At 40.4% G+C, this 20651-nt stretch overlaps 1 protein-coding gene across 2 annotated transcripts; it reads left to right on the forward strand.

Annotated features, from left to right (window-relative positions):
- Positions 1-1270: 1270 nt before the first annotated feature.
- Positions 1271-18768, forward strand: xirp2b (xin actin binding repeat containing 2b). Of its 2 annotated transcripts, none has more exons than XM_025904010.1 (9): positions 1271-1825; positions 3857-4019; positions 4594-4722; positions 5383-5472; positions 5771-5828; positions 5925-6013; positions 7450-16915; positions 18232-18362; positions 18630-18768. In XM_025904010.1, exons 2-8 carry the CDS (start codon positions 3969-3971, stop codon positions 18321-18323), a joined length of 9975 nt encoding a protein of 3324 aa, XP_025759795.1. In that variant the 5' UTR covers positions 1271-1825; positions 3857-3968; the 3' UTR covers positions 18324-18362; positions 18630-18768. The 2 variants fall into 2 exon arrangements, with proteins under 2 accessions (XP_025759795.1, XP_005453129.3); XM_005453072.4 differs by having other exon boundaries at positions 1271-1800.
- Positions 18769-20651: the final 1883 nt, after the last annotated feature.

Here is a 20651-nt window from a genome sequence, read left to right on the forward strand (position 1 = left end):
CTGTGCAACATCCCAAGTTACTACTCCCTTTCCCCATGTTCACGTAAATATCTGTATACTTGGAGTTGGTTCTGGCCATACTTTAATAGTCAGTGATGCCCACGGACCTGGGCAGTTGCACATGTCTTGTTTTGGCTATGCACCCCAGCAGACTGGATTAGACTGGATCAGATTTAAGATTTAATCTGTTGGTGCTATACTGAATAACACAGGAATTTGTAGCCTCATCTGCCACACTACTCAAAAACATGTACTGTACAGCTGGAAATGGCTACGATCCCACCTGAATGATTTATTTTCACAGGGGAAAAAAGTAGAAACGTGACCAGCAACAAACACTAACTCACAGAAATTCAACATTTTTTCATGTGTTCAAAGTGTCTTCCAGGACTTGTTGTAAACACAGACATAGTAATTACTGTCCATTTACTGTACAAAGTGTCTGTGAGACTTACTGCAGCAAACTCTATCAATTTACACTGATTTATTTATTCTGGAGACCTGTGGACTCGGTTTGAACTGTTCTACAGCCAAAAAGTGTCCGTCTTTCTTTCTTTCTTCTTAACATGTAAAATCCTGTAGTTTCGGGTAAAAATCGCTCCTATTTGCCAGTGCTGTCAAGTCTTCCTGTGCGCATGTGTGTGTGTGTGAGAGAGGTGGAGTTTAATATGTTTCCTTTCCTTTTGCTCTCACTGCATGACTTAACCCTGCTATGGATCACAGAGAAATGGCTTCAAGCTGAATAAATCAGGGTCATCGTGAAAAGAACACGAGACCTTGAAATATCTCTCAGATTCTCTCGTAACCCTTTCTTGCTCTTTTCAAGATCTGACAGTAAACATCTGGGAGTAGATGCAACCTTACTATCATATTAGCTGCACTGAAAAATTGATTTAAAAAACAAATTTTTAATTTTTTTTTTTTTTTTGTGGGAGCAAGAACCAAGAGTGCCTCTTTAAAAAACAGCTGGTTGGAATTGCAGGTATGAGTTACACATGCTGAGCATGAAGAGGGTCGTGCTGGTCTCAAACTCTGACCCACCATCCATGAGTACCAGTCAGGCTGGCGCCACCGTCTGCGGCTTGGCCAAACAAGATGAGCTGGTTGGATGAGAGGTGTCTCCTGTCGTATTTATGGCCTCCTTAACCCTCCTTACCTTAACAAATAGCATTACATCACTGACCCTATTTCAGACCAACCGCAAAGCACAGCGCATGGCCAACACATTTCACCACTGTTTAACTGTCACTTGAATTTGCACCTGCCTGACATCCACTTTGCATCGCGCTGCGGGATTATCAGGAGCAGTGAATAATAAGAGATCCTCCACGCATTTGTTGTGGATTTGTCTGTGCATAATTCTGCGTATCATGACAGGCGGTAGCAGCTGCTGGAGTATGCAGTGCACTCTAATACAAAGTGATGATGATGATGAAACCAGGGTGACCTGATTTATTAGTACCCAAGCATCTGCAGGGCAGTCACAGGAAGTATTTCCATATGGATTTTTTGGGGGACTCGACATGGGAGGCTTGGAGGCCTCACTCTCTAAAAAAAACAAAAAACCCTGGTCCATCCTTTGCATGTGGGCGGAGGGTCTAAAATAAAATCAGCTGTCACTATCTGCTTGTTGGACAGAAGTGAACACATAACACTGGAGCTGGTCTCCATCACTGACTGGGATTTGCTTTTGGCTTGGACAGACCCCGCATGCCGAGGGTGCAGTGGCCTTTCCTTTGGGATTTTACTTGCTGAGTTTTTATTTTTATTGTTTTTATAATTCACCGTCTTCCTTCTCTGGTAGGTAATGAGCAGTCTCAGGGAGGTATGTGGAATGAATACACGATTGATTTTGACTTAATAAATTCTGAATGTATAGGAAATGAAATGTGATACAGAACATTGTTACATCTCTTTTTGATACCTGCAGAGGAAACTATGGATTTGTGTTTTTTGTGATTCAACACATCAATATTGCCCTCATGCTAAGCACCTTTTCACTCAAAATACAGGACACTGGGCCAAAACATAAATCAAACCGTGACTAAAATGCTGAATTAACGCTGAGGATTTTTTTTTATTAGCTCGAGGGGAGAATACATTTATTACTTTAACTAATTCCAAAGAGACGAAACTCTGAGCTGCTAAGCTGTTTGTACCAAGGCCAAACCCTCTAGGAGATATGTCGCCAGCTGAGTGATGAAAAAAGGGAATACTGAGGAGTAGTTGGGTATACGCTGATGGGTATATATGGTTTATCTTGATGTTTTTGTAAAGGAAAATTTCGTCCTCCATAGCTTTCCTCTATATTTCAAAGAGAAACACGACCCATCACACTTAAGTTTTAAATAGGCGTGATTTATTTTTGCACGGCGCCGAGATTACTTCACTTTCTTGTTATTTGAGCTTTCAGTCAGTGTCATGAGATAGCCTAAGCATGTTTTTTCTACAAATTTTTAGTTCCTATACCATAGTGATTTAGAGTCAATGGGTCTATGCCTTGGAGGTATTTCAGTGGGGTTTTTTTGTTTGTTTTGTCTGGTTTTTCAGTTTAAATGCTATAAGTTGAGATTTGAAGTAACAGGAATAGCCTAATTTAAAAGTATTTTTAATGCACTAGCTCATTTACATGTTAAGATTCCTCCAAGGCTAAAATAGTAGACTGGTGAGCTACAGCTCAAAAATAGTCAGCAGGGAAAATAAACAAATATGCTAATGGAAAAACTAGTCATTACAAAATGCAATGATATTTAGTTATTTACTCACAGACTGTCATATTAAAGAATGTTTATCAGCCCACAATTGAGCTTGCATATCTGAATTCCTGTTCTCTGGAGCCTGGGACTTTCATAAGAGATACTTAGGAAATGTGTGTATATAGTTATTAGAATAGGATGCTTATATAATAATAATTCATCAAAGCAAAATCTTTGTGTTGTGTTATTTCAACTTCCATTGTTAGTAATTGGTCATTATATGAATATTTTGATGTTGTACTTTCAACTGTACAGCTATAAAAATGCAGAATCCATCCTTCTTATTTCCACATCCACAGAAATGAGGTGTGAATGCTTTGAAGTCCCAGACATAGAAGGGATGCTGTTTGTCTTTTCAGCAACGTCGCTATGTTCAAAATATTCTTTTGTTTCTGGAGGCTAATTACGTTCCCAATATAAAACATTTGTAAGTTAGCAGGTTAAACATAATAATAACCAACACGGCTCCAGCGCACTCATGTTGCACTCCTGTTTTGACCTGATGAATAATGTAAGTGCTTTTAAAGGGGGGCAGTTCATTAATTAAAAGATACAATAACTTTTCTGCTTATGATCCTCTTAAAAATTCATTGAGATCTAAGTGACCATTTCAATGCACCACCATACACCTGAGGTACACTTGATGAAATCCACTTTGCAGAGCTGTTTATTTCCTTTTAAATAAATCCTGCACATCCACCAAGTAACTAGATGTCAGGCAACAGGTGTGCAAATGTTTTAAAAGACGTCATTTGTAGGAGCACCACCTGCACCGTAGTAGTCCACTGTTGTCTCCAAGAATATATTTACAAATGAATGATTTATGTGCTTTCAGTTGGAAATACTTGTACAATATTTCCTAGAAGATCAATATATAATCCATGTATATACAACTTAAATTTGTATATTTACACCTAAACTCTTGTTCTTTATGCACAAAATGACCGGACAATCATCAAAGCTTTAGATACTTTTAATAGTGCTTTAACCGAAGTGTTTGTAGCGTCACTGTGATGTCACGTTACCTTTTAATAATTTGATGACAGCAAATAAAACACATAAATAGCAAATCGTTAAACAGTTGGCTTCTTGTGCCTTAGCTGCTGGCAGCGAAGTTTTAACCAGGGCAGGACTTCCTGTAAGATTTAAACCAGAGGAATCGGGATTCGCTCTGTGGACTCAGAGGTCATCCCACCGGTCAAGTGTGAGGCCATGTACCAGGCAGCTGTCTCCAAGCGGGCAGACAACACCATCCCCAGCGGGGTACTTCAGCTTCTGCATGGACATATCTCAGCATGTAGCTATAGTACCTGACAGACCATGCGGTATGCGTAATTAGAGACTAAGTTTCTGTAGTCAGTTGTATGTATTTGTTTGCTTTCTTGTTGGAAAGTCTCAAGCCCATGCAAGGAACCAGTTGCTGTACAGTAACTGTGATGCACTGAGCTGGTATTCCCACCATTATCATTGGTGATGCCATGCCATATTAGTGAAAGACCAGTGCAAACATTTATAAATAGAGTGGAAACACGAGACTGCCTTTGCAAGGCTTACTATAGAATAAATGTTCAAGAAAAGCAGTATTATTGTTTGCTTTACTTGGCAAAAGCTCTCAGAAATTGTCATGACATTTTTAAACAATTACATAAACAGAACACAAGTTTGTGCCTGCCTTTGCGTGTGTCTGCAGCCACAAAAAGCAAACCGCATTAGCTACACCATGTTTGATGGCAGTCTGTGCTGCATGCATGCCAGACAGAATAACCCTATTAAGCAGCCGTTTGATTTCAGGTCATGTAGAAGTGGAGGCAGCTAACGATATTTCCTGCTTCATTAGGTCATGGAGGAGTCGGGGGTCTGTTCCCTGCCTGGGGGACTTGCAAGTGTGAGGAAACAATTTGAGACCCAGGAAACTGCATCATCACATAATGTAACCCAGTTTCATTTCCATCACAGAACCGTGCAGGTACACATTACGCAGAACAAAGCATTACTTTACTTTCATCAGGCTGATACAAAAAGCATGAAAGCAATGCGTATGATTAAATCATTAGAACATTTTCTCTGACCTGAGCTGTTTCCGTTTTCCATCTGCATCACTGCATGAGGAACTTTGCAAGTAAAAATTCATAATTCAGACTGAATGTTAACAGTGAGGCTCTTAGTATCTCTTGTTGCACGAGTACCAAAGTGTGTGGGTTTAAGTTACAGACACTGCTTGACATTTTTAACAGCTTCCATGAAAACCTCCCGGGCATTTTCACTTATGCTGTAGCTCCTTTTGCTAGATAGAAACTTAGAAACTTTGCAAAGCAATGGATTTTTTTTCTGTTTTTTGCTATAGAAGAGCATGAGCGAACAGCTTGGCACATTCTTTGTCATCTTGCCTCCATCTGTGATTCATCATTTGAAAGTGCAGTAAGCAATCTGGTCCAACATCTTCTCTGCATGGTATACAGTTGTGTGCTATTATGCTCTGGTTGGATGGAGTTGTAGTGGAATTAGAATGGAGTCAAGTCACATCTGTGGCCATGACAAGGACAAACATATATTCGTGTAGATGTGTGTACATGTAGCATGTGCACAATTTCACCTTGTTTGAATGCCATGCCCTTTCTCTTCACAGGAAATGTCCCATTCAGAGGTGACAGAGTCAAGTGACACCAGGCAGGTCCTCCCAGGCAGTCAGCAGCTAAATTTCAATCAAGAAATGATGGTAAATAATCATTCCGCTCACTGTTTTCTTGCAGGCAGTGCAATAAGGCTCGCTAATGATGTAAACTCATTGATTGCTTTGTTGAGTAAAAACTGTAACTAATAGAAATCCGTCTGACTGGTGTAATAAATGTGTGTTTAGTAGTCTTTAACAGCTTGAGCGGAGATTAAAAACATTATTTTTAGTGGAAAAATGTGCAGGACGTGAAGGATGATGCTTACTTATTACATTTCTGTCCATCTCTGTGCAGTTTCTCCCCTAATTTCTCTTTACCCGTTCCCATTTTAATTGCTCACAGGTGTCATATAGCGACAACAACTTGGCATCCACTTATGAAAACCATCAAAATGAAACAGGTAGCATGCCTTTTCTATAGGCTTTTCTGTATCACCTGTCACTACTGCGCTGATTAAAGCCTTGCCTTTGCTGTTTTTGGCTGTGCTGACTTCTAGAAGAGGAGTTTCCCAGGTACACAACAAAAGAACTGAGGGATCACTTTGAAAGAACAATAGAAGAGGCTGCGCCACAAAAATCAATTAAGGTAATGATTTGCACTTAACTATTAAGAACATGAAATTAAGGAATCTTTATTTCGGACTGTTTAATTGGAACTTGGAACTGTTACATTTTTTAAAGTTACATGAAGTTAAAGCTGTTTTATTCTACAAATTGGGCTGTTTAATTGTCAAAAATACAATGAAAGCATTACTTTATATGTTTATTTATTCAAATGTAAACAAACAAACAAACAAACACCAATGACAGTATAGCTCTGCAAGGGGTTGGAGGTGTACACACTCCTGCAACATACCACTGGAGTTTCTGCCTTTATTCTTTCAATGCTTAGGAACTGATCTGCTGTCGAGAACTGCAGAAAATAAACATGATCTTGTATTCTTGACATATTAAATGAATAATGTGACAAGGCAATAAAAGTCTGCAGATTTTGGCCATTTGAATATTTTTAATATGAAGCAACAGCAGTAGGAAAAGTTCTGTTTGCATTATCAGTAAGCACTGAGGCAAATAACTGCTGTAGGAGATCTACAGAAATGCTGCAGTCCTGCATACATCTCCATGTTTAAGTTGAAGCAACCAGAATCCAGTGTGGGAGTGACAGACTCTGTCATTACATTATAACACTACAGGGAGAGATAGTTGCTAAAAAAAAAATGAATAGAATATTTGTGGTCAAAATATTGATAATAGTACTGAGAAGGTGGTTGATTTAACATCTTTAGGTATAGCATTAACTCTTCTTAGTGATTCCTTTGCTTGAGGAAAGAAAAAAGATGAAAATCACACAGTTCCATTTATTTTAGTAAAACTGGCAGTCTGCTGTGTAAGATTATGCATGCTTGTCTTTCATGATCAAATTTAGCAGCAAGTTTCACAACTCGTGGAAGTTCAATTTATATATATACGAAATCATGACAATTTAGAGGAAAGACCTACCCCTTAACCCTGACAATATGGGAACCCAGTCACTGGTATGTTTTTAGGTCCACTTGTCCCCTTGGTGCAGGGTGAGGAGAAAAATTTTCCAAGAGGCCACACAAGAAACAGACCGCATCAATAATTAATATTGAGCAGAATTGAGTTCAGGTTATTGATGTGACCATTCCCAGGTTCTCATGTTGGAAAAATTTATTGCTCACCCTACCTTTAAAGAAATGCGTCAGTACAAAGTTGTTCTGAGTATTCATGTTTATAATATGATAAATTGTTTTTATCCTGATGGGAGTGGTCTGTTCCAGGATGGCAGTGTTCCCTTCCATGTGTTCAAGAGGGGTCATACAGTGTTTTATTGAAATGTATGGAGATGATGTCAATCATATATCTTGACCCAATTAAATAACAGAATGCTGACTTACCTAAGATCCTAGATACTTTCTTTACAGTAAATGTGTCACTTATCTGTAATTCCTAGTTTGATGGATCATTTACCTGTTAATGTCATTTTTGTTCCTTGTAAAGACTGGACGTGACATCAGTCGATCAAAGTGGTCCTCAAGTGCGACTCAAAACAACATAGTGGCTAGTGAGGTGTGTGAAGCATCCCATACTGAAGAAATGCAAGACACAATGGCTGTAATGATGGATTATGAGGACTTTCCACCCCCACCAGCTGAGGATTCTGACTACCTTCCACCCCCACCTCCAGACTTATTACAAATGCCACCAGACAGCGAAAATGTTCCAAAGTACCAATATGCACATGAACCAGCAAACCCATCCAAATACCCACTCAACAGAGAGGCTTATATCAAGCAGAGGAGTATGAATGAGCTGAAACGTCTTTACAAGCACATTCACCCTGAGGTTCGCAAGAATATTGAGAAAGAGTACTACATTGATTATAACGAAACCGAGAACAACCAGGTAGAGAGCCAGGAGTACATGTATGAAGATGATGTTGGCAGTCCTGATGATATTAATGATGAAGAATATGCAGAATGGGAAGAGATCCTTCCCGGAGACGTGCAGGCAATGCGTTGGAAGTTTGAAAATAAGCCACTGGATGCCATCAAAGATGAAACTCCTGATGACGACGAAGACGATAAGAAAATAACTCAGCAGGAAATAATTCTGGGAAAAGATGTGAGGCGAACAGCATGGATGTTTGAGACCAAGCCAATGGATGAGCTGGGCTCACAAAACACAAATTCCACAGAATACAGAAACAAATTTAATAAATTTGATAAAGGAGATGTCCGCGCTGCTGCTTGGTTGTTTGAAACTCAAACTATGGACACCCTAAACAAAATGCATAAAGAGGAGGATTTGACGAAGGAAATTGTATTCACAGAAGAGGATGGAAATGCTACCATTTACATGATTGACAATAAATTCATGGGAGTCCTTGGGCACACGGAGACCATTGATGAGAGCCACCTGCTGTGTTTGCGGTCAGTGTTAGAGGAGATTAATGGAGATGTGAAAACTGTAACAAGTACATTTGACACTCAGTTCAAATGTATCATTATGGGACAATCAAGTCAGATGCTGGAGATTAAGTCTGTGCGCAAAATTGAAACTGAATTGGAGAGCTCAATTGCTTCACGTTGGCTTTTTGATACCCAACCTCTGGACATCACAAACAGAGAAAATGCTCCTTTGAAACTTGTGTGTAGTCTTTCCATGGAGGACAGCAATAAAGGAGACTGGGGCAGGTGGTTGTTTGAGATAAAAACATTAAATTCTCTCAGTGAGTTGGAAAGCTCACAAATGGAAACGACGGAGATCATGGGAGCTGATGTGCGCAAACACTGCTTAGTGTTTGAAACACAGCCAATGGATTCTCTGAAAGATGACTCCAATGCCAGACCTCAGTCTATCGAGGAGATTATCGGGGGCAATGTTAGATCTGCAAGGCACTTTTTTGAAAGCAGCCCTCAAGCAGTCAGGAAGAACTGCCCCGAGGTTGGAAAACTTAAAAAGGCAGCAATAAGTGAAGAAATAAAAGGGGATGTGAGACACCAAAAGTGGCGCTTTGAGAGTCAACCTTTAGAGGACATAAGAGAAGAGAAGAAAGAGGTCACTCGTACTGTGAATGTCGAAGATGACCTCACACAGGAGGACGGCACAAGCTACAGGGCAGACGTACGCAAGAACTGTTGGGTATTTGAAACCCAGCCAATGGATACTTTGAAAGATGATGCAAATGCACGCCCTTTGACTAAAGAGGATGTTGTTGCAGGTAATGTCAAATCAACCAGACATTATTTTGAAACAATTCCAGCAGAAGAGTTAAAGGAGTTGGCAGAGGTGGGAAAACTGAAAAAGACTGTAGAACTTAATGAGGAGAAGGGTGATGTTAGACATCAGAAATGGCGATTTGAAAGCCAACCTCTGGAGCAGATTAGAGAGGAAAAGAAAGAAGTCGTCCGAACAATTGACCTGGAAGAAATTGATAAAGTGGATGTGTCAAGCTACAAGCAAATCTTTGAGAGCACAGATTTAAACAGCAGGAATGAGTCTCAAAAGATTCTAATAGAGGGAGTAACATCTGGCTCTGTGAAATCCAATACACAATTGTTTGAGTCTACTCCATTGTATGCCATGCAAGACAGCGCAGGTCACTTCCATGAGGTGAAAACAGTGCGTCGGGAGGAAGTTGTTAAAGGAGATGTAACAACATATAAATGGATGTTTGAAACAAAACCGATTGATCAGTTCGATGAAAGCATCGACAAATATCAAATTATCAAGGGCATATCCAAACAGGAAATTGAGTCGGGTGATGTTAAAACTGCAAAGTGGTTGTTTGAAACACAGCCTCTTGACGCTATCAAGTACTTCAGCAACATTGAAGATGAAGAAACTGTGGGGTCAAGTAAACATGTTGATGTTGTGAAAGGTGATGTGAAAACCTGCAAATGGCTATTTGAGACCAAACCAATGGACATCTTGTATGAAAGAGCGGAGGTAAAGGATGAAAACGAATCTGAAGAAATGTATAAGGGGGATGTTAAAACCTGCACTTGGCTTTTTGAGACGCAAGCACTTGATGCTATCCATGATGAGACAGAGACAGTTCTGAACACGCGCACTGTAAAACAAGAGGACATCAGCGGAAAAGATGTAAGAATGGCTTGTTTTCTCTTTGAAACAGAGAAACTGGAGAACCTCACTGGAGAGGAGATGGGAGCTTTTAAACGTGTCACAGAGATAGACATTGCGTCTGGAGATGTGTCTAGGATGAAGTACATTTTTGAGAATCAAACATCTGATATCACCACTTCTACATCTGAGGAAGTGATGCAAAAGCTCAAGAGAGTTCAGACCGAAGACATACAAAAAGGAAATGTTGTGAGCTGCAAATGGCTCTTTGAAAATCAATCCATTGATGCCATACACGACAGTCAAGCGCAGACGATGAGCAGCCACACAGTGAGCGACGTACAAGGAGGAGATGTGGATAAGGGTCGTTTTATTTTTGAGACCTACTCCCTAGATAAAATTCAGGAGGTTTCCTCTGACGTGGACACAGAGCTGAAGAAAATCCAAAAAATTGTCTGTGATGAGGAGGAGAAGGGCAATGTGAGAAATTACACAATGATGTTTGAAACTCAGCCTCTTTATGCCATTCAGGACAAAGAGGGCCACTACCACGAGGTCACCACTGTCACAAGTGAGGAGGTGACAGAGGGAAATGTTGTAGGAACGCGATGGTTGTTTGAAACAAAGCCCCTCGATGCTATCAAGGACACAGATGAGGTTTATATAATTAAATCCGTCACACAGCAGGATGTGCAAAAAGGAGATGTCGTCTCTGCTAAGTGGAAATTTGAGACACAGCCTCTTGACAAGATTGCTGAAGAAAAGAAGCCTTTAATAAAAACAGTAGAGGACATTCAAGGGGGCGACGTAAGAATGAATAAACATCGCTTTGAGTCTGACACTTTGTCACAGGGATGTGTTCGAACTGTTAATGTGAGTGAAATTCAAAAAGGTGACGTCAGAACTGCTAAGTGGAGATTTGAAACTCAGTCCATTGACAAAATCAGAAGTATGAGCTCTGAAAATTTGATTGAAACCGTTAAAAAGGAGGAGACTGCAAAGGGAGATGTTAAGCATTCAGTCTGGCTCTTTGAGAAAAATCCTCTTGACCACATTAAAGAGGCAGATGAGGATGAGGAGACAAACACCCCTCAAGAGGCGATTCCCAAAGCGGATGTAAAGACAACAACTTGGCTCTTTGAGACGACACCAATTGACGACTTTAATGAGACAAAAGTGGAAAGGACGGAAATCTTGGGCAAGAGCGTCAAGGGAACTCTTGAGGAACTTTATAGTCAGAAAATGGTGAAATCGAAGGGAATTCTCATTGAAGCTGATGAAATTGGTGACGTTAGGATGGCAAAATACCAGCTAATGAACAAGCAGGCTCCTGAGATTCAACGAGAGGAAGTAATCAGGGGAGATCTGCAGACTATCATGATGAACCTGCTGAACAGACAGGAAAGACAGGAGCAGCAGATAGTCATAGATTCAGAAGAGAAAGGTAATATCAGCTCAACAGTACAGCAATTATTTAGCCAAGACAGAGTTAGCACTGTTGAAAAGGAGGAAATAATACGCGGTGACATCCAGGAGGCTATAAACAAACTTTTCAGTGAGGATGGATCAGCAAAACATGGAATACTCATCCAGGAGGATGAAAAAGGAGATGTACAGATGACATTATATTCGCTTCTAAATAAACAAGAAAATGTTTCTGCTGAAAAAGAGGACATTGTTAAAGGGGATATAAAGAGTGCTCTTCAAAGGCTGTCCAGCCCAGACAAGTCAGATCAGGCAGTGAAGATAAGGGTAGATGACACTGAAAAGGGAAATGTCAGCTTTTACTCTACGTGTATTGAATCTGGGGCTGTGGACTATCTTAAACAACTCCATTTAGAGCCTGATGATACTCCGCCTGAAACAGCAAAAAAAGAGGTGATTGTTGGGGGTGACATCAAGGGCACAAAACTCATGCTTGGCTGTAATCAAACTCAAATTGAGCGTACAGTTGAGGATGTTATACCGGGTGATGTTCACAACACAGTCAAAGTTTTCATGTCAGAGCCAACTGCCTCATTGGAAAGGATCCAAAAGGAGGAAATTGTGAAAGGTGACTTAAGAGCTGCTTTGAATTCATTGTCTGAATCAGTGAATCAGACAGTCATTGTAGAGAAAGAGGAGGTGGTGAAAGGCAACATACCGAAAGCTCTACGGTGTTTGGAAAGGGCTCAGAATAAGCACAAGGAGGTGGAGAAGCCAGATATCATACCAGGAAATATCAAAGGGACTCTAAGGTCTCTTGAGAAATCAGCAACATCAAGAGTTGAAACTGTTGTTGAGGATTTAGTTGCCGGAGATGTGAAGGCAACGATGAAATCTCTGGAACTGGCAAAGCAAGCAGTGAAGGAAATTGAAAAGGAAGAAATTGTGAGGGGTGATATTCAGACAGCAATGCAAAGTCTACAAGATGCATCCAGTGAGTTGAAAAAGTGTCAACAGGAAATAGATGTTCAGGGTGATGTCAGAGGGACGATGCAGCTCTTCATGGAGCCCCCACCTACACAGAGGGTGCAAAGAAGCTCAAGCCTCGAGGGTGATATAAAGGGTGATGTCAAGATGTCAATTAAGTCATTATATGAGACTCAGGAGCAAACCCAGCTGGAGAAAGAAGAAGTGATAAAGGGGGATGTAAAAGGCACTATTAAATCACTGCTAGAAACAGCGCAGCGTGAAACTCCAAAAGTCCGGCTGGGAGCATATAGAAGAGTTAGAGTCAAGCAGAGCCCACCCATTAAAAATCTTAAAACTGATGCACAAAGAAACGTGCAGAAGATTAAAACTGTAAATCTTGTTGAAACACCAAAAGAAAATCACACCATCTCCAATGAAACCATTACAAAAACATCATACACTATGGAGCAGTTGGCTCAGCGATCAACAACTGTTGTGGACCACAAAACTATTACCCAAAATCACGGCATCAAAACATTAAAGACGGAGTTTCGTAACCTTAAATCTAACCCAAAGGGCATGATAAAACTTGGTAAAACCAAAGTCAAAACTGATGTTTATGTCTTAAAACCAAAAGCACCAGAAGCTGATCTGCCTCTCCCACCTCCGCCTCCACCAGTGATAGACACTGACCTTCCTCCTCCTCCTCCTAGTCCTCCTTCTCCTTCCGCTGATACTGACATCGATCACCTCCCTCCTCCACCACCACCACCACCGCTAACTACTGAGCAGGACTTCCTCCCACCTCCTCCATCTCAACAAGAACTCGAGAGCATGCCAGCACAGCCAATCCATCCCTCACCAGCAAAGGCAAAAAAGATGACAGTCAAAAAAGTGAAAGCTCCTGTTTTGCATCCAGTACCAAAGCTGGAGCCTAAAGTAGAACTCAGCAAAACACAAGAGGTGGCAACAACTTCTGAGAAACAAGTGGAAATGAGCCAAAACACATTAAAAACAACAACAACGCATACATCTAAAACTATTTCATATGAGATCCCTCCACTTCCAGAGTCACCACAGCCATTAAAGAAAATTTACATTGCTCCCATGAAATTTACTCCTCCGCCATCTCCTCCTCCTTTTATGAGAGGGAAAATGAGCAAATTTAACACACCGTTAATAAAAGCTGAAGAAAAGTACCGGAAGCTGAGGGAGGAAAACACACCACCAACCACTCCATCGCCCACTTTTATACATGACTCAGTCACCTCTGCTCTCCAAATGATTTCCACTGAAGATGCAGAGCAGTCAAATGGCATCAGCTCAGAAATCACACAGGGCAGCAATGCAAAGATGCCAGTGAGTGTTCATTCAGAGTCACTGTCATGTAATCTATCTAAGCAGATCATAGCCACAAATCCAACACAGAGTAATGCAAGTGAGAACATCCTCACAGATTCCACAATTTTATCTTCTGCTCAACAGCAAATTGCCTCTAACGAGTCTTCCAAGGTTGTCTCTATTCAAAAGACCACATCCACTTCAGCTATTAGACAACAGATGCATACAACTACGCAGAAAACAGTTTCCTCAAAACAGTCTGCTCAATCTGTCAAGGTCGACAAAGTGCAGACAAAAGTAATTGATGTTGCAAAAACAGACAGCACAGCTGGTCATACAAAGAAAGACTTGAAAAGTCAGAAATCAAAGTTGTCCAACAAATCTGAAGAAAAACAAGATGAGAAAACGACTGCCCAGAAACCTGACATAGAACCAATGCATAACCTGTCCAAAAAGGAAACCGTAACTTCAAATAAAAATGTAAAGGAATCCAAATCATTGGACTATATTAACAAGAACAAAACTGATCCTTCGCCTTGTAAGAAAGAAAGCGTTCCCAGCCAGCTAACGCAAACAGAAATGGCAGCTGCTAATGCAAATGTTAAAACAGGCAAGCCAAACCAGAAGGCGAAAAAGAACAATAAACAAGAAAAGCAAACAGAGATAAAATCGTCCAGTGAGACTGAGAAACAGAGTGTAACACAAGATTTCAAAGTGGAAGCTGCTGAGGTGAAAGTGATCGATGAACCCAAAGACGTAAAGACAGAGTTAAAGCAGGAGATTAAGAAAGTTACTACCTCTCCTCCTCCTCCTCCTCTCCCTGTTGTTGTTACTCCACCTGCTGTTACTGTAAGTACTGACAACCAACCAGAAACCAACAACACAAATCCAGTGAAGAAGAAAAAGAAGTCAAAGAAGTCTAAAGGGGTTGCACAGTCAGGTCAAGGTAAAGATATTCTCACCGACTCAAAGAGAGAAGTTACAGAAACCAAGAAAACAACATCTGAGAACACTCAGCAAATGCAAAAGACAACTGCAGTCACCCAGATTCACAAAGTAGAGCACATAGAAGTCAAGAGAAAAGTCATGACCACAGACAGCACAGATGATCAGGATTCCACACAGCAAAAAACTGTTCAAAAGCATGTCGAAGGATCTCAAAAGACAGGTCTGACAGCTACTCAGCAGAATGGGGAAGAACCACCAAAAGAAAGTATGGATGTGCCAATTACAGTGACAGGCGAGTCAGAACAAAATGAACCGGTTAAGTCCACAACAGCACAAACAGAGGAATCTCAAAAGCAGGAGGTCCAAGTGTTAATCTCTCACTTCACAGAGATGCAAAAGGCTTCAGAAAAGACCGATGCAAAATCTGCAAAGAGTTTGCTCAATCGGGAAAGAAAATGTGAACTGGAGGGATCTGGAGATGCAAGGGATGCTCAAAAAAGTACAGATATTGTTTCCAATGTAAGGAGATTAGCAGAGGCCAAGCCAATAGATCTAGAAGATGAAACCAAGGGCAGGTGTGAAAGTGAGCCGGCATCTGAGAGAGTGGTTTCTGGTGCAGCTTCACCAAAAATATCCAAGATCAGCATCGGCTCAGCCAAAGTTGAGAGCCAAACAAAGAAAGAATCCTCACATGAAAAAAAGAAAGAAGAAGTGAGTTTGTCCAAATCCGTCGACCTTCGAGCTCCCTCACCCTCACTCAGGACACGTTCTCCCTCACCGACATTCATCACCATCGAGTCCAAACGGAGAACTGACTCGCCCCAGAGAGTAACGCCGTCACCCACCCTCCTGCACAGGCCACCCACACCTCCCACGCCGCCGCTGCGCAGGTGTGACACTCCAACATCACGTATCACTAGAATCACACCTTCTCCAACTTTTGACAAAGCTGAAAATTTGGCTCGACTTAAAGACACAACAGCCAAGCTCTCACGTGGCATCACCCCACCACCGCTATTTCCCAGCCCAATCCCAGAAAAGAAATCTGAGATTGTGGAGCCGCCTGCTTCATTCCATCGACAAATCAAAACTGAGTCCCAGGTTATGGAGGCTTCAGGGATATTGACGGCAACGGAAAAGCCCCGAAAGAGTTTATCCGAGGAAGTTCTGCAGGCTTGTGTTAATAATACAGCAGTAGAGGATAAAGGTGATATTTCTCAAGGTTTAAGTGCAAATGAAATACAAAGTAAGTCTGAGACCCATATGCCATTGGGTCAAAATGACCCAGATTTTGCTGAAGCTTCAGAATTATCATCTGCATCCGTCAAAGAGAAGAAAGAGTTTTTTGAAGAGGCTCAAAAAGCAGGAGTTAATAAGATCTATGTGCGCAAGGAACCGATTGCTATTCCTGAGCGACTGGGCCCAGACGTCAGTGAGTGTGAAGCAGAAAATAAGAACAAAGAAAAGGATGAGCTTCCCAGGGCTGACTTGTCGAGTCTTGTAAACAAATTTGCATCACCAGAAGAGAAAACATATATCAGAAAAGAGCTTATCCCACTCACGGAGCGCCTTCACAATGACTCCAAAAGCAAAGATTGTGACAAAGAGAAAGCAGACGGCCTGGAACAGGAAACGCCAGCTTTTGACATCCAGGCTATTAAAAATGTTTTTGAACTCGGTGAGCAAAGTTCTTTATTCAGAGACGAGATAAAGGATCAGGAGGAGCTTGTGTCAAGCCTGAGTGAAACAACAGCAGACACTTCAAAGCAAGAAAGTCCTCAAGAGACAAAGGGAGGCTCAAGGCAGAGCACTCCCCTCCCTGTGCAGAAAAATGAGGTAGGAACTGTGCCAGCCGAACCATCAGCCCTCTCTGAAACTGAATCAATCACAGAGCATTTCTCACATCTTGATGAATTTGGTAACAAGGTCACCGGAACAAGGACAGCTGTCACTGTGCACTCTGAGAGTGTGTCAACCCTACCCAAAGCTCCTTTCTCCTATGCTGATGCAGTGAAAAGAAAAGCTGCTGCAGCGAGGCGAACAGAAACATACGATGAAGACGCTACAGAGAAGTTGCTGAGGAATTTCCATAAAACATGGACGGAGAGCGAGACAGTCTTCAAGAGTCTTGGATACACTGTTTCTGAGGAAACAACATCGCAAGTTGTGTCGCACCAGACGAAGATTGCCTCATCTGGTAAAAAATGTGTGGCATGAAACAGCAGAAACTAATGGCATGGATTACAGATGGCTTTTCTTTAAAAATCAATTTGTGCCGCTGTGTTGGAAAAGTATCATTTCTACCTGCTGTATTGTTTGGATTGTACAGGCAGTTTACAGCCAAGCTGCATTGTGAAATGGTCCAAAATTTACTCTTTAGATTTGAGTTCATGTGCATGAATTTTGATCTTTTTTTGTGTGCATGGGCACCAAAATTGCTTCTAACACAGGGTGACAGTAGGCAATGAGGTAGCATAGTTCATCAAAGTGGTTTAAAAAGTAGTGCAGATTGTTGCAACAGTGGAAATCTCATGTCCCATGTAGACAAACAAATAGACCACATTTCCGAAACCCATCTGAGCCTGCTAACATGCTCAAAATAGCAATGCTGGCATGATGATGTTGTTTTATTTGTTTCCTGCTAACAAGAGCGAAACAAGAGTGCAGCTCAGGATGACACAAATGTTTTTGGTACTGCATCTGCTTGATCATAAACCAAAAGATTATATGAAGTAAAAAATAAAGGCTTTTAAAGCTTTTCACTAACTATGCTTAAGGACAGCTTAAGTGCTCTTTGTTCTGACAGATTATCACACGGGGATGTATGTCAGTGTAAATCCATCCAATCTATTCAGTACAATAAATGCACTGAAAAATGTTGCAATGCAGTGCGCTTCACATTTAATCACTTCAAACATCAACATGACCAGGTTACATTAGGTCACATAATAAGAGAGCGCTTTGCTCTAAAGCTTTAGAAAAAAAAACAGAAGTGTGTGTGTGTGTGTGTGTGTGTGTGTGTGATAAATTGTTTGGGAAAAGCATAATTCATATGTCCATGCTACATTTTGTAAAGGTAAGCCCGTTGTATGAATACACTACAGAGTATGTTGCCCGAAAGCAGTCACAGACTCTGTTAACCCTGTAAAGCCTGAAACATGAAACAACTGCCAGAATTCGTCACATTTTTTGAAACTGGAGCATTTATTAAATGTTCTGACAAAATAAAAAATAGATCAGTTCCCATATATGAGTTTAAGTAAAAAAAACCCCAAAAAACATGTATCAACTGTGATACACTTGGGAATACAGGGTTAATCTGCACTAAACCATTTGCTCATGTGACTACTATAAAAACAAACTACATTCAACATGTGACTACTCTTAAGAATCCAAAGATAATCCATTGTGCTGCTTTTGTATTAGTTTAACTGTAATAAAAATTTTCCATTATGACACAACCCAAAGACTGTTCACGATATAACCAATGTGAATTTTATCTCCTTGAAACAGGTTCGAGTTCCGAGGTCGGAGCTGTGCACGGTGTGCCGGAGGAGAGCCTATCCGATGGATGCTCTCATAGTGGACAAAAAAAAGTACCATAAGTCCTGCTTCTGCTGTGAGCACTGCAGGAACAAATTAAGGTAAAGGGTGCCATTCATTCAAATAAATGTTTATAGGGGCTTTTTGAGCACTGCAGTATTGGTAAATGCATTAGTGTTTTAATGACAATATAATGGTTGCCACCATGTCTACAACATACAGTACGTATAGTATATAGTTTTCCAGTCATCCTGTAAAGGAAAAATCAATAAAGTAAGACTCGTGGCTCTAAAATGACATTAAAATAATTGTTAAATAATTGATGTAGTGCATCTCTTAACACAGGATTTTTCATTTGTCGTGTGTAGCCTAGGAAATTACGTCTCTCTCCATGGACATTTGTACTGCCTACCCCATTACAAACAACTCCTGAAGTCCAAAGGGAACTATGATGATGGACTCGGGCAGAGACCCCCCGCAGGAAGTGGTGGACCTATCCCCTCAAATCAGAAACTTGAATGGAGATATTCTGTGAGCAGCATGAGTTCAGTAGAGAAAGCACACAGTGTTGAAAATGAAATGACAAAAACATTTAGTGAAAGCAAACCACACTGCAACAAAATATCTGTAGTTTGGCCCCCACAGGCCAATCCCCCAAAGAAAGCCTTTAAAATAGAGGAAGACATTCAGCTAACTAAACCACAGTGGCCCCCTCCAGAAAGCTCCCCAAAGTCACCCAAACAGCAACACAGAAAGACTGTTCCCCGGAGTGTTCTTTGAAATAAAGTCGCCCAGAGTTTAGTCAAATAAAACCAAAGAAGAGGCACAAAAGTCTAAATGGTGCAGTAAGAGGAAAGAACTGTCCCATAGGTATAATTAAGGAAGGGTTTGGTTGAAGGTTATGCAGCTAAGTGATTTAAAAGGGAACTTGATAAGTAGGAAAATGTGTATAATATAAATGTAAATGGTGTGGAAAGGCAGGTTGTAATAGTAAGTGCTCGAGAGATAGATGCAGACAAAGTGTGAAAAGCGGATGATGTTATGTGCCTTTATCTGTTGTGCTTTTCCCGTGTGTCATTTTTCATTCTTTGCAGTTTTTTCACGTTTTTTGTTTTCCTAATAATCTGACTGATATACCGAACCACATCAATAACCAGTATCAATCGCGATAACAACCTAGTTTCAGTAAGTTAAAAAGAATTATGGTTGATTGAATTATGATAAAAACATGACAAATTTAATATCTGCATTAAAATAACACCAAAACTGTGATTTTAAATTAACTTATGTGCTTAATTAGTCATTATTATTGGATGTTTAAACTTTATAACTCTCACTGCTCTCGAACTTTTGTTTTGTTTTTTCAAATATAATTTGGCTCAGAATTTGTTTGTGCTTGTTTGTTTTCCACAGTCAATTCATCTTGTTTCAAAATGAATTGGATTGTTGTACAGGTCTCGCCATTTTTTATACTAAGCGCACTTGAGCTCTCTGAAACGATCACCCTCTTTGGACTCGGATTTTATACCATTAACCTTTCAACCTATCATATTTTTTGCATTTTTCTTTTCTTAGCACCTGGTGTGCAGACTACTAAAGTATGTCAGAATTAATTTATTTATGATATTGCAAGTATATAATATAAACAAGCAAATTGGTTATTGTCATTTTTGTTTTGGACATTTGTATCCTATTTTGGAAAGCAAATATTTTGCAACAAGTTAATATTATTTTTTAGATTAGATGATTCTATCTTGCTTTATACAAGAAAATGATGTCATGCTGGTTCACTTACTATATTGCTGATCTAAGAGCAATAAAATGTTGAATTTCATCTTTGCATTTGTCTCTTTCACATTCTAACACACTTCTTGAATCAATGTGCTATATGTGAAATTCTACATGTCCAGAGTTCATCCATATCAAACACAAAGAGGCAGCAGTTTGTGTTTCTCAGGTGTATGTATCTAAAACATCTACTGTATACAGAGGAAGGCTACTAGACTCCTTTTACACTGTCAGTATAATCTCCTTTTTAGCTATGCTTACAAGGAGGGGATTTTGGAGCTCAAAGCACAGGTGTGTCTGGAGTGGACCAGACTACCACTATAATGTAGATACTTAAGATTGGGGAAAAAAAAAAAAAGGCAAATGAGAGGCAGTTTTAACACATGCAGTGTGATGTAGCAGCAATTGAAAAGAAAGTGTTTTACAATATTGTGAATTTTAAACAAACCCAAATGTGGTTCCTTAGTTCCTCGGTATACACGATGTAGACAAAAATACTGGATCATCTACACATTATGCCAACAGGAGCTGCTCAGCCATGGAAACTCATGCCATGAAGCTCCCAGCACACAGTTTCTGTGCTAATGTTAATGTCAGAGGAA

This window comes from Oreochromis niloticus, linkage group LG16 (genome assembly GCF_001858045.2).
Source record: "Oreochromis niloticus isolate F11D_XX linkage group LG16, O_niloticus_UMD_NMBU, whole genome shotgun sequence".
In the NCBI taxonomy this organism is placed as follows: Eukaryota; Metazoa; Chordata; class Actinopteri; order Cichliformes; family Cichlidae; genus Oreochromis; species Oreochromis niloticus.

Excerpts from the sequence above, each read along its gene's own strand:
- xirp2b (XM_025904010.1), top strand. The coding sequence starts at position 3,969 with ATGTACCAGGCAGCTGTCTCCAAGCGGGCAGACAACACCATCCCCAGC. Across the intron at positions 5,473-5,770 it reads ATTTCAATCAAGAAATGATG|GTGTCATATAGCGACAACAA; the intron begins GTAAATAATCAT and ends AATTGCTCACAG. Across the intron at positions 6,014-7,449 it reads CGCCACAAAAATCAATTAAG|ACTGGACGTGACATCAGTCG; the intron begins GTAATGATTTGC and ends TTCCTTGTAAAG.